Source organism: Mustelus asterias, chromosome 15 (genome assembly GCF_964213995.1).
Source record: "Mustelus asterias chromosome 15, sMusAst1.hap1.1, whole genome shotgun sequence".
Classification (NCBI taxonomy): domain Eukaryota; kingdom Metazoa; phylum Chordata; class Chondrichthyes; order Carcharhiniformes; family Triakidae; genus Mustelus; species Mustelus asterias.
In genome coordinates, this window is record NC_135815.1 from 8046750 (window position 1) to 8058836 (window position 12087).

At 47.8% G+C, this 12087-nt stretch overlaps 1 protein-coding gene across 1 annotated transcript in view; it reads right to left on the reverse strand.

Moving 5' to 3' along the window:
- The window catches only part of ect2l (epithelial cell transforming 2 like), a 53465-nt gene that overhangs the window by 38600 nt on the left and 2778 nt on the right, over positions 1–12087 (reverse strand). The window contains exons 2-6 of the mRNA XM_078230637.1: positions 9683–9795; positions 6626–6788; positions 4838–5090; positions 2139–2275; positions 1892–2013 (exon numbers count right to left, since the gene is read on the reverse strand). Of these exons, the coding sequence (XP_078086763.1) occupies positions 1892–2013; positions 2139–2275; positions 4838–5090; positions 6626–6788; positions 9683–9795 (788 nt within the window). The remainder of the gene's footprint in view (positions 1–1891; positions 2014–2138; positions 2276–4837; positions 5091–6625; positions 6789–9682; positions 9796–12087) is intronic.

The following is a 12087-nucleotide window of genomic DNA, read 5'->3' on the forward strand; positions in this document are numbered from 1 at the left end:
GAATTTAGCATGGCCAACGCACCTAACCAAATATGGAGGCAGATTCACCAGAATGACACTGGGTCTATAAAGGGTCAAATTATGAAGGACTCCCAGGCTATGCTCCTCCACCATCACCCTCACGCCCATCTCCCCTTCCACTATCCCCAGTGGTGGGGATGGGAGGGTGGGGGGAGTGGGTAGTGGAGTCCAGAGCAAGGAGACACGACGTAAGATTAGAGCCAGGGGTAATGTCACAATGCACTTCCTCATGGAACTGGTGTGGGAGGGGGTAGGTGAGGGTTGGAGATGTGGAATTCTCCCCCTCCCCACAGAAACAATCTGTGGAGTCGGAGGGGAGTGGGGGAGGGGGGGGGGGGTCAATGGGTCAAAACTGAGATTGTTGGAATTTTGAACTTTGATAGCTAAGGGTATTGAGGGATACAAACTGAGGCGGCTAAACGAAGTTAAACTACAGGCCAGCCATGTTCCAATTGAACGACTGAACGGGCTTGAGGAGCTAAATGGCCTCCTCCTGTTCCTGGGCAATCAGATATTTCAGCCGAGGTTGGGGATGGAGTCTGGGAGCTTGTGGCTGGTGTAGCTCAGAGCTACCCCGAGATGAGGCTTTGGCAATTGGAAAGTCAATTTGAGGGTAAAGAATTTTTCAAAATATAACAATCCAATCGAATTTAAAAGAAAACCAAATTCCCGAGCAACAAACAACGACATTCCATTTGCCTTCCTAATCATTTGCTGTTCCTGCACACTAACGTCTTGTGACCACATTAAACTCCATCTGCCAAATGTTTGCCAACACTTAATTTATCGATGTCCCTTTGCAGACTCCTTACACCCTCTTCATAGCTCACTTTCCCAACCGGCTTCACTTCCTGGGTGAGTTTACCCTCTGACCTCATCCTCATTGTCACCTCTTCCTCTATGATGTTGTCACTCAGAGGTTGGAAGGCACTTCTGCTCCTAATTTACGCGTTCCTATGTATATTCAAATGAAAAAGCAGGAATTATAGACTCATAGAATGGTTACCGTACAGAAGGAGGCCATTCGGTCTGTCATGTCCGTGCTGGCTCTCCACAAGAACAACTCATCTAATTCCATTCTCTTATCTTTTTCCTATGACTCTGTAATCATCCAATTCCCTTTAGATCGAACCTGCCTCCACCACACGCTCAGGCAGCGCAGTCACATAGAGGGAACATGGGAACACGCACATGCACACACGCACATGCACTCACGGTGGCACAGTGGTTAGCACTGCTGCCTCACAGCGCCAGGGACCCAGGTTCGATTCCCGGCTTGGGTCTGTGTGGAGTTTGCACGTTCTCCCCATGTCTGTGTGGGTTTCCTCCGGGTGCTCCGGTTTCCTCCCACAGTCCAAAAGACGTGCTGGTTAGGTGCATTGGCCATGCTAAATTCTCCCTCAGTGTACCCGAACAGGCGCCGGAGTGTGGCGACTAGGGGGATTTTCACAGTAACTTCATTGCTGTGTTAATGTAAGCCTACCTGTGACACTAATAAAATAAACTTTAAACTTTAAACACAGACAACCTGAGGGCGACACGGTGGCACAGTGGCTAGCACTGCTGCGTAGGTTTCCTCCGGGTGCGCCGGTTTCCTCCCACAGTCCAAAGATGTGCGGGTTAGGTTGATTGGCCCTCATAAATTGCCCCTAGCGTCAGGGGGATTAGCAAGGGTAAATGCATGGGGTTACGGGAATAGGGCCTGGATGGGATTGTGGTTGGTGCAGACTCGATGGGTCGAATGGCCTTCTTCTGCAAGGATTCTATGGGATTCTAATGGTAACGGGAGTCGGTGAGGTGCAGCCCAACCTATAGGATTCCGGGGAAAGCCCACAGAGCCAGTCGATCTCTTGAGTGCCCTGTTACTGACCTGGAGTGTAACTCTCCGAGCGATCGCAGCACCCGCTGTTTCTCTAGCTTCCACACAGCCGAGGATTTGATCTCTTCCCTCAGGAGCTGGGAAAGGGCCACATTTGTCTGGAGTTTTTTACCCTGGAGTAAATCAACACAGGGGAACCTTGCTGTAAGCTCGACAATGACACATGAGTAGATGATGAAGATTTTACGAGTGCGCCAGCCACACTCAGTCTGAATTGTGGAATGGTTTGTGGTGTTACCATCAGCTGCAGTAAAGTGGTGCTCAGACCGGGGCCCTCCAGGCTTGTCTGCGATGCGTTGATGCGATGTCTCGGATCACGCTGTGCAGGATTCCCTTTCCCACTCAGCCAAGGGGGTCGTGACCTCAGTAATTCCTCTGAAACATTCACGGGGAAGAAGCAGAGAGTTACCAAGTGCTGCAACAACAACAACAACAACAAATGCATTGACATAGCACCTCCAACATGCTAAAACATCCCCAGGCACTTCACAGAAACAATCTTTCCAAATCTTTCCTGGGATGTGGGCATGGCTGGCAAGGCTAGCGTTTGGTGCCCATCCCTAATTGCCCCTGAACTGAGTCACTTACTCGGCCAGTTCAGAGGGCAGTTAATCGTCAACCATGTTGCTGTGGATCTGGAGCAATGATGGACAATCGAGGCCAGTGAGTGGGCCGCATGAGTGACCCTCCTTCATCTCAGCGGGCCACAAGATCGAAATCAGCCTTGTTCACTAACCATGAATAAGCTTAAACACATTTAATACATGCCTAATATTTCATAATTTGGGTTTTTTTAAAGTTTAATTATTTATATGTTCATCGCACTACCGTCAACTTCAAGTGGTTAAAAACACAAGATATATTGACACTTTGGACACAGAGGGAACGCTCAGCTCTCACAGTCGATGTTGTGAGCAATCAGCACGCACCTCACTTCACTTGTCCTGGTTTTACATGCGAATCGCTTCAGTCACACTGGTAGGAAAATAACTGCGCGGATGGAAATCAGTGGAATGTGGCAACTCTGCACATGGTCAAAGGTCAACAAAATGTGTCATGGGCCGCACTCAGGACCCAAATAGGCCGCATGTGGCAGGTTGCCCACCATTGATCAGGAGTCACATGTAGGCCAGACCGGATAAGGACGGCAGATTTCCTTCCCTAAAGGACATTATGGGATGGATTGGGAGTACATCCCAATCCATCACTCAAACCAGCCTCCCATCCATTGATTCTGTCTACACTTCCTGCTGGGCCCCGGCAAAGCAGCCAGCAAAATTAAGGACCCCACGCACCCCGGACATTCTCTCCTCCACCTTCTTCCATCGGGAAAAAGATACAAAAGTCTGAGGTCACGTACCAACCGACTCAAGGACAGCTTCTTCCCTGCTGCTGTCAGACTTTTGAATGGACCTACCTTGCATTAAGTTGATCTTTCTCCACACCCTAGCTATGACTGTAACACTACATTCTTCAATCTTTCCTTTCCTTCTCTATGAACGGTATGTTATGTCTGTATAGCGCACAAGAAACAATACTTTTCACTGTATGTTAATACACGTGACAATAATAAATCAAATCAAATACTTGTCCTGAATTGTTAACAACTGAGTACAAATGGCTACCCACTGAACCCACACTGGAAATCCACGTTCATTTATTATTTATTAGTCACAATTAAGGCTTACATTAACACTGCAATGAAGTTACTGTGAAATTCCCCTAGTCGCCACAGTCCTGCACCTGTTCAGGTCAATGTACCTAACCCACATGTCTTTCAGAATGTGGGAGGAAACCGGAGCTCCCGGAGGAAACCCATGCAGACACGGGGAGAACGTGCAAACTCTGCATAGACATTGACCCAAGCCGGGAATCGAACCCAGGTCCCTGGCGCTGTGAAGCAGCAGTGCTAACCACTGTGCCACCGTGTCAGCTGAGGGAGGAGTCAGCCTTGTCTGCGATGGCTACGGTGGTCAAATAGCTTGGCAGCACACATGGGTCTAATTTTGACTTTGGGCCGTTTTGTAAAATTGAGGTTATTGGATCAGCCTGCCATCGCTTTTTGTACAGATCTATCCACCTTTATTTCCAGCTTTCAACTAATAAAGATCTGTGGAAGTAAAGAGAGGCCCTTGAAATGCAAAAGCTCAGACAGATGTTAAAAATTCCAGATTCAGACCAGATGAAGAAGCGCTGGAAATCGCAAGAGCAAAAAGAACTCTCAAAAAGTGACAACGTTACAGAGATCTCTTCTCTGTATCTTCCCTTGGGCAGCACGGTGGCACAGTGGTTAGCACTGCTGCCTCACACTTCCAGGGACCCTGGTTCAATTCCAGCCTCAGGTCACTGTCTGTGCAGAGTCTGCACGTTCTCCCCGTGTCTGCATGGGTTTCTTCCGGGTGCTCCGGTTTCCTTCTACAATTCAAAGACGTGCAGGTTAGGTTGATTGGCCATGCTAGTGTCAGGGGGATTAACAGGGTGGTTATGGGGATAGGCTCTGGGTGGGATTGTTGTCAGTGGAGGCGCAATGGGCTGAATGACCTCTTTCTGAATTGTAGGGATTCTATGATTCTCGAGGTGAAAGTGTAGGACGGCAGGAAGAGGGGCCGACCTCAGCGAGGATGGGTGAAAGAAGTCGCAGAGTGTTTGCAGATGAGCTACAGTGGATGTGTGAGGATGGTGCAAGGTAGATGAGTGTGACATTCCATGACAGCAGATCTCCTGGACAAGCAACAGTTTACTATTGAGAGAGGTGTATAGCACGTGGCTGGTCCAATTTAGCAGATGAGACCCTCCTGGCCTCCTCACTGCCTTGGCTCGAACAGAGTGAGGTACAGGAGAGACGGAACTCCAACACAATTCCTTATGGAGGGGAAGGGAGAAGATCAGAGGCACCAACTGAGAAGGAAAGCAACGCAATGCCTCAGTTGTACTCACTCTTCTGTTGAGCCAGTTTGTCCTGGATCAGTCTCCTCAGAAACCTCTCGTTCCATCCCTCCTCCCTGTCCTCTGCGATCTCCTTGGGTTCTTCAAGCACTCCGTAGATTGTGGCAGTCTCTGTGGGTGTGAGGTAGTCCAGGCTACAGGCACAAGCCACGTAATGGCGTTTCCATGCACCATATTCATGATCTGGGGGCGTGTAGGGCAGGAACCAGCCGCGCCTCACACACTTGGGCATCCAAAGGCAGTCCTGTCAAAACACAATGAGATAAAGTCATAGAGTGATAGAGGTTTACAGCATGGAAACAGGCCCTTCGGCCCAACTTACCCAGGCTGCCCCTTTTTTTTAACCACTAAGCTAGTCCCAATTGCCCACATTTGGCCCATATCCCTCTATACCCATCTTACCCATGTAACTGTCTAAACGCTTTTTAGAAGACAAAATTGTTCCTGCCTCTACTACTGCCTCTGGCAGCTTGTTCCAGACACTCACCACCCTCTGTGTGAAAGAACTGCCCTTTGATGGGCTGAATGGTCTACTCCTGCTCCTAATTCTTGTGTTTGTTGACAGTGTTTAAATCTATCGGGAGAATCTGTGATCCCTCAACATCAGTGGAGGGGACAGGGTCATTGGCAGAGAAAATTGGACCTCTCTCTCCAACCACATTGTCTTCCATTCTCCCTCCTTCTAGTCACCTTTCACTGTGGGATGGAGACTACCATTAGCTTGACTCCATTTCCCACCCACTCCTCCCCCCCCCCTCCCCCTCTGTGGCATCAAAGAGCTTTGGGATGGTGCAGTTACTCTGGATTGGCACTGGGTTTTTTTTATTCATTCGTGGGACGTGGACGTTGCTGGCTGGCCAGCATTTATTGCCCATCCCTAGTTGCCTGAGGGCAGTTGAGAGTCAACCACATTGCTGTGGCTCTGGAGTCACATGTAGGCCAGACCAGGTAAGGACGGCAGATTTCCTTCCCTAAAGGACATTAGTGAACCAGATGGGTTTTTCTGACAATCGACAATGGTTTCATGGTCATCAGTAGATTCTTAATTCCAGATATGTTTTATTGAATTCAAATTCCACCATCAGCTGGGACCTGCGAACCCGGGTCCCCCAGAACATTAGCTGAGTTTCTGGATTAATAGTCTGGCAATAATTCCACTTGGACATCACCTGCCCATGAAATTTTGGAGCAAAGATAATGGACTGTATTTCCCGACTACCATTTCCAATATTATTCATAGAATCCTACAGTGCAGAAGGAGGCCATTCGGCCCATCAAGTCTGCACCGACCACAATCCCACCCAGGCCCTAATCCCGTAACCTCACCTATTTACCCTGTTAATCCCCCTGACACTAAGAGGCAATTTAGCATAGCCAATCAACCTAACCTGCACAGCTTTGGATTGTGGGAGGAAACCGGTGCACCCGGAGGAAACCCATGCAGACACGGGGAGAATGTGCAAACTCCACACAGACAGTGACCTGAGGTCGGAATTGAACCCGGGTCTCTGGCGCTGTGAGGCAGCAGTGCTACTCATTATTCTGAGATTCCTTTCTCAGAATAATTTCAACAAAACTGACAGATATCGCATTATTAAGATGGTCAGGAGAGTTTGGTTCCTATTTGGGACTTGGTGACCCTTCACCACAGGCTCCAGTGTGTGGTCACTGATAACGGGAGGGTGGAATCTCCTGTGTTAACTAACGATCATTTACAAATGAGCAGCAGAGTTTCCGGGAGCGCGGTCATTCTGAAAGTATCAGAGTGGAATAGCTGACCTGTTCGGTCAGGAACTTCCAGTGCCAACCGACTTGCGATACGGAGCACAACTCTCTGGGATTCAGGAACGAGAAGATGTAGAGCGACAGGAATCGTGGCAGGACGGTGGTGAAATCTAGACTGGTTTTCGGGATAGTCTCACTGAACCAATCCTGGATAAACCTGGGAGGACACAAACCCCCATTACCACTCAACAGAGAGAAACGGTAATATAGCATTAATGCAGTAACACCAGGAACCGGGGGAGGCTATTCAGCCCCTCAAACCTGTCCTGACACTTCAATAGCTCACGGTTGATCTGTGTTTTAACTCCACTGAGTTGTCCTGATTCCCTATCCTTCCCCCCACACCCCGCCCCGCCCCCCAATTCCTGTCAATTTCCGGCTAAACTCCAATTCATCCTCACCGTCCAAATCCTTGGGAATGTTCAATCTCCACTGCCCTTTGTGAGAAGAAATGTTCCCGACATCAGCCCTGAACAGCTTGGCTGGAATTTTTAAAATAATGTTCTGGACCCGCACTCCCCCCACCACCTCCCCCTCACGTCGTCCCCCCCCCATCCCCCCCCCCCCCACCACCTCCCCCCCTCCCCCACTGCGTTCTCCCCCCCCCCCACCCCCAGCCGAGGAAATAATTAGTCTCTCTTTTAAAAAGTTTTTAAAAAAAATCATGCTCACAGCCTTAGGTGATGTCATTGGTGAGGGGAGAAAAGAAACGGTGCGCTGGTCAGGTGACAAAGGGTTGTTTTTAGTTTGATTTTGGCTGCAGTGTTAGAAGCTGAAAGAAGTCTCTCTCTCTGTTTCTAGTTTGAAAGTTTTACCAGTTCACTGAAAGCACAGCTTGTTTGCCATCCTGCAGTAAACAATCTGTGTTTTGGGGGTTTTGCAGAACTGATAACTATAAGCTGCTCTGAGTTTTCAAGATCATTTGAAATCCGCATTCAACCCAGGGAACTGGATTCCAGTATCAAGGGAGCTTTAGCCTGCACATTGATAAATCTTTTTAAAGGGTTTTGTTTATTGGATGTGGGTTTTGGTTGGAACATTTGATATATATTGGCTAAGGGTTATACATTACAATGGTTGTTTTGATATTTGATAAATTGATAATTGATAAAAGTTCTTGCTGATTTTCTTACTATACATGTTAACTATATTCTTAAATAAACTTTGTTTGATAAAAGTTCCCTGGTGGGTCACTTGAATCACACCTGAAGTGAAACATCTCATGCTTATCCTAGCCAAATTCAAGATGCAAAACTTGTGGTTCAGGCGGGCTTCATAAAACATTTTGGCGTTTCTGACCTGATCCATAGCAGTTTATATTCTAAAATAGCCTTTGATTATTTTAAACCCTTCAGTTAGATCATCCCTCAGTCTGATTGATGTGTGGAGCTGGTATTATGGACAATGCTTCTCAAATACCTCTCAGGGAGAATGGTTACGCGCAACATGAAGAGGCTGGAGATTCTATTGAATATCTCTGTGGGTTATTTCTCTTAGTAGATTCTTAGTGACCATAGTGGGTGGTCTTGTGGTGCAGTGGGTAATGTCCCTGTCTCTGGCCCAGACGCTCCAGCTTCCAGTTCTCCTCCAGGTCTTAATGGTGGCAGAAGGTGAGTTTATGATGTGATCACGCAGCTTGCTTATTGATCTGTAAATCCCTCCAATGTGCTTACGGCAGGCAGTGAGAGCGGACAAGTGTCCTGTTCAGCCATGCTGGATGTGGACTGGTCCCCCTCAAACTACAGCCTCCGGATTCAGTCTGGAGACTTATTCAAGTCAGGATGGACTATGGAAGGAGATGTAAGTGTGTTCTTTATCTGCTTCGACTAATTGTACCTCAAGACTAAGAATTAGACTCCATGATCAAGCAGGTTGTATATAGATTAGAATCATAGAATCATAGGGCGGCACGGTAGCACAGTGGTTAGCACTGCTGCTTCACAGCTCCAGGGTCCCGGGTTCGATTCCCGGCTCGGGTCACTGTCTGTGTGGAGTTTGCACATTCTCCTCGTGTCTGCGTGGGTTTCCTCCGGGTGCTCCGGTTTCCTCCCACAGTCCAAAGATGTGCGGGTTAGGTTGATTGGCCAGGTTAGAAAATTGCCCCTTAGAGTCCTGGGATGTGTAGGTTAGAGGGATTAGCGGGTAAAATATGTGGGGGTAGGGCCTGGGCGGGATTGTGGTCGGTGCAGACTCGATGGGCCGAATGGCCTCCTTCTGCACTGTAGGGTTTCTATGATTTCTATGATACAATGCAGAAAGAGGTCATTCAGCCCATCGAGTCTGCACCAACAACAATCCCACCCAGGTCCTATCCCCATAACCCCACGTATTTACCCTGCTAATTCCTCTGACACGAAGGGGCAATTTATCATGGCCAATCCACCTAACCTGCACATCTTAAATTTAAGTTTAAAGTTTATTTATTAGTGTCACAAGTAAGGCTTACATTAACACTGCAATGAAGTTACCGTGAAAATCCCTGAGTCGCCACACTCCAGCGCCTGTTCGGGTACACTGAGAGAGAATTTAGCACGGCCAATGCACCTAACCAGCACGTCTTTCAGACTGTGGGGGGAAACCGGAGCACCCGGAGGAAACCCACGCAGACACGGGGAGAATGTGCAAACTCCACACAGACAGTGACCCAAGCTGGGAATCGAACCCGGGTCCCTGGCGCTGTGAGACAGCAGTGCTAACCATTGTGCCACCGTGCCATGCATGGTCTGCAGGTGGACCGGGTTGTATGGGCTACATGACATTCTCTCTCTCTCTTTCATTCCATGTGTTCTGTTGGGACGTCTTTGCCAATCGCAGATGTGTTTGGACCGAAGGAAAGGAATTAACCAGAGGCAACAATAAACCTTTAACTTGGCTCCACATCCCCTCCAACAACCCCCGGTTCAGGGGTTCATGTGAAGGTAAGCAGAGAAATAAACAAACAACAGGAGCAAAATATCCAGAACAGGTGTAATTTAAACAAACATTTCTGCTGTGACACTCGTGTTACTGTTAAGCTGTCAGCTTTGACTTGGTGTTTTTGCTTACACTTACTTGAGTTGTGATTTACTGCAACGTGTCAGGACACTGCGCAGAAACTGTTTCCTCTGCTTATCGGTCCACAGGTCAAACCAGTGACTTACAAGAGTCACCCTCTCATCAAAGAGCTGCAAGAGGAGAATTATTCACTGTGTTACTGGCAAGTTTCCAGCATTCTGCGTTCAGTGATGTAGTGAGTGGTGGCACCAGCAGAGGGAGCTCACAGCACAGGGGTGTAATGGGTTGTCAGACCCATTACATGAAAATCCCGGAGTCGCCACACTCCAGCGCCTGTTCGGGTACACTGAGAGAGAATTTAGCACGGCCAATGCACCTAACCAGCACGTCCATGAATATCATGCCCATGTCAGACCTACAGGAGGAGCCCTTGTTCCAAAATACAAGTACACCATTTGAGTTAACCATTAATTAGGGCCACTCTTGACAGCCAGCTCCAAAAATCTTTGCACGTTACAACTTTTTACAAACAGTAAAAGATCATTCAATCAAAGTGCACTGAGTCACTTCACCAGCCTGTGTTATTCTCAGTAACAAGTTGCTCCAGCCCATCCTCTCTGCTCAGAATTAAGATGCAGCATCAAGGCGGGGGATGAAATGGAATTGGTCGAGAGCTTCACATTTCTAGGTGTCCAGATCACCAGCAACCTGTCCTGGTCCCTCCACACTGACACTATGGTTGAGGAAGCCCCACCAACATCTACATTCTCAGGAGGCTAAGGAAATTTGGCATGTCTGTCACAACTCTCACCAACTTTTACAGATGCACCATAGAAAGCATTCTTTCTGGTTGTATCACAGCTTGGTATGGCTCCTGCTCTGCCCAAGACCGCAATAAACTACAAAGGGTTGTGAGTGAAGCCCAGTCCATCACTCCAACCAGCCTCCCATCCATTGACTCTGTCTACACTTCCCGCTGCCTCGGGAAAAGCAGCCAGCATAATCAAGGACCCCACGCACCCCGGACATTCTCTCTTCCACCTTCTTCCATCGAGAAAAAGATACAAAAGTCTGAGGTCACGTACCAACCGACTCAAGAACAGCTTCTTCCCTGCTGCTGTCAGACTTTTGAATGAATTTAATATATATTAAGTTGATCTTTCTCTACACCCTAGCTATGATTGTAACACTGCATTCTGCACTCTCTCCTTCCCTTCTCCCCTATGTATTCTATGAATGGTATGCTTTGTATAGAAACAAGCCTTGTATCCCAATACGTGTGACAATAATAAATTAAATCAACTCAAATATCCCATCCCTCATCACCCTCAGCATATATTTCAGCAGCATAGTGAGATGCTGGCTGCTACAGTAGTGATAGATTCCACCCTCTCGCTCGCTGTTAAATATCTGCTGCTCCTCTCCTAACACACACTAAGTCCCGTTCACCAGTCATGTCTGTCTTCACTCACCTACATTAGTTCCCAGCTCTTCAAACACATTGAATTTAAATTTCATATCCAACTACTAGAACATTGAATACAGGAGTTGGGACGTCTTGTTGAAGTTGTACAAGACATTGGTAAGGCCACACTTGGAATACTGTGTGCAGTTCTGGTCACCCTATTATAGAAAGGATATTATTAAACTAGGAAGAGTGCAAAAGAGATTTACTCGGATGCTACTGGGACTTGATGGTTTGAGTTATGAGGAGAGGCTGGATAGACTGGGACGTTTTTCTCTGGGGTGTAGGAGGCTGAGGGGTGATCTTATAGAGGTCTATAAAATAATGAGGGGCACAGATCAGCGAGATAGTCAATATCTTTTCCCAAAGGTAGGGGGTCTAAAACTAGAGGGTATAGGTTTAAGGTAAGAGGGGAGAGATACAAAAGGGTCCAGAGGGGAAATTTTTTCACACAGAGGGTGGTGAGTGTCTGGACCAAGCTGCCAGAGGTAGTAGTAGAAGCGGGTATAATTTTATCTTTTAAAAAGCATTTAGATAGTTACATGGATAAGATGGGTATAGAGGGATATGGGCCAAATGCGGGCAATTGGGATTAGTTTAGGAGTTTTTAAAAAAAGAGTGTCATGGACAAGTTGGGCCGAAGGGCCTGTTTCCATGCTGTAAACTTCTATAACTACTCCCACCATCTCCTTCTCATTTCTCCCATCCCTCCACCAACCCTAAACCAACCGAACTCCCTTTCACTCTGATATGAAACTTCATTGGGGCTCCTTTTTAACATCTAATCTGGAATAAAATACCTCCAACAGTGCAGCACCCCCTCAGTACCAAATCTGCAACAGTGCAGCACCCCCTCAGTACCATCCCTGCAACAGTGCCGCACTCCCTCAGTACCAAACCAGCAACAGTGCAGCACTCCCTCAGTACCATCCCTGCAACAGTGCAGCACTCCCTCAGTACCAACCCTGCAACAATGCAGCACTCCCTCAGTACCTAC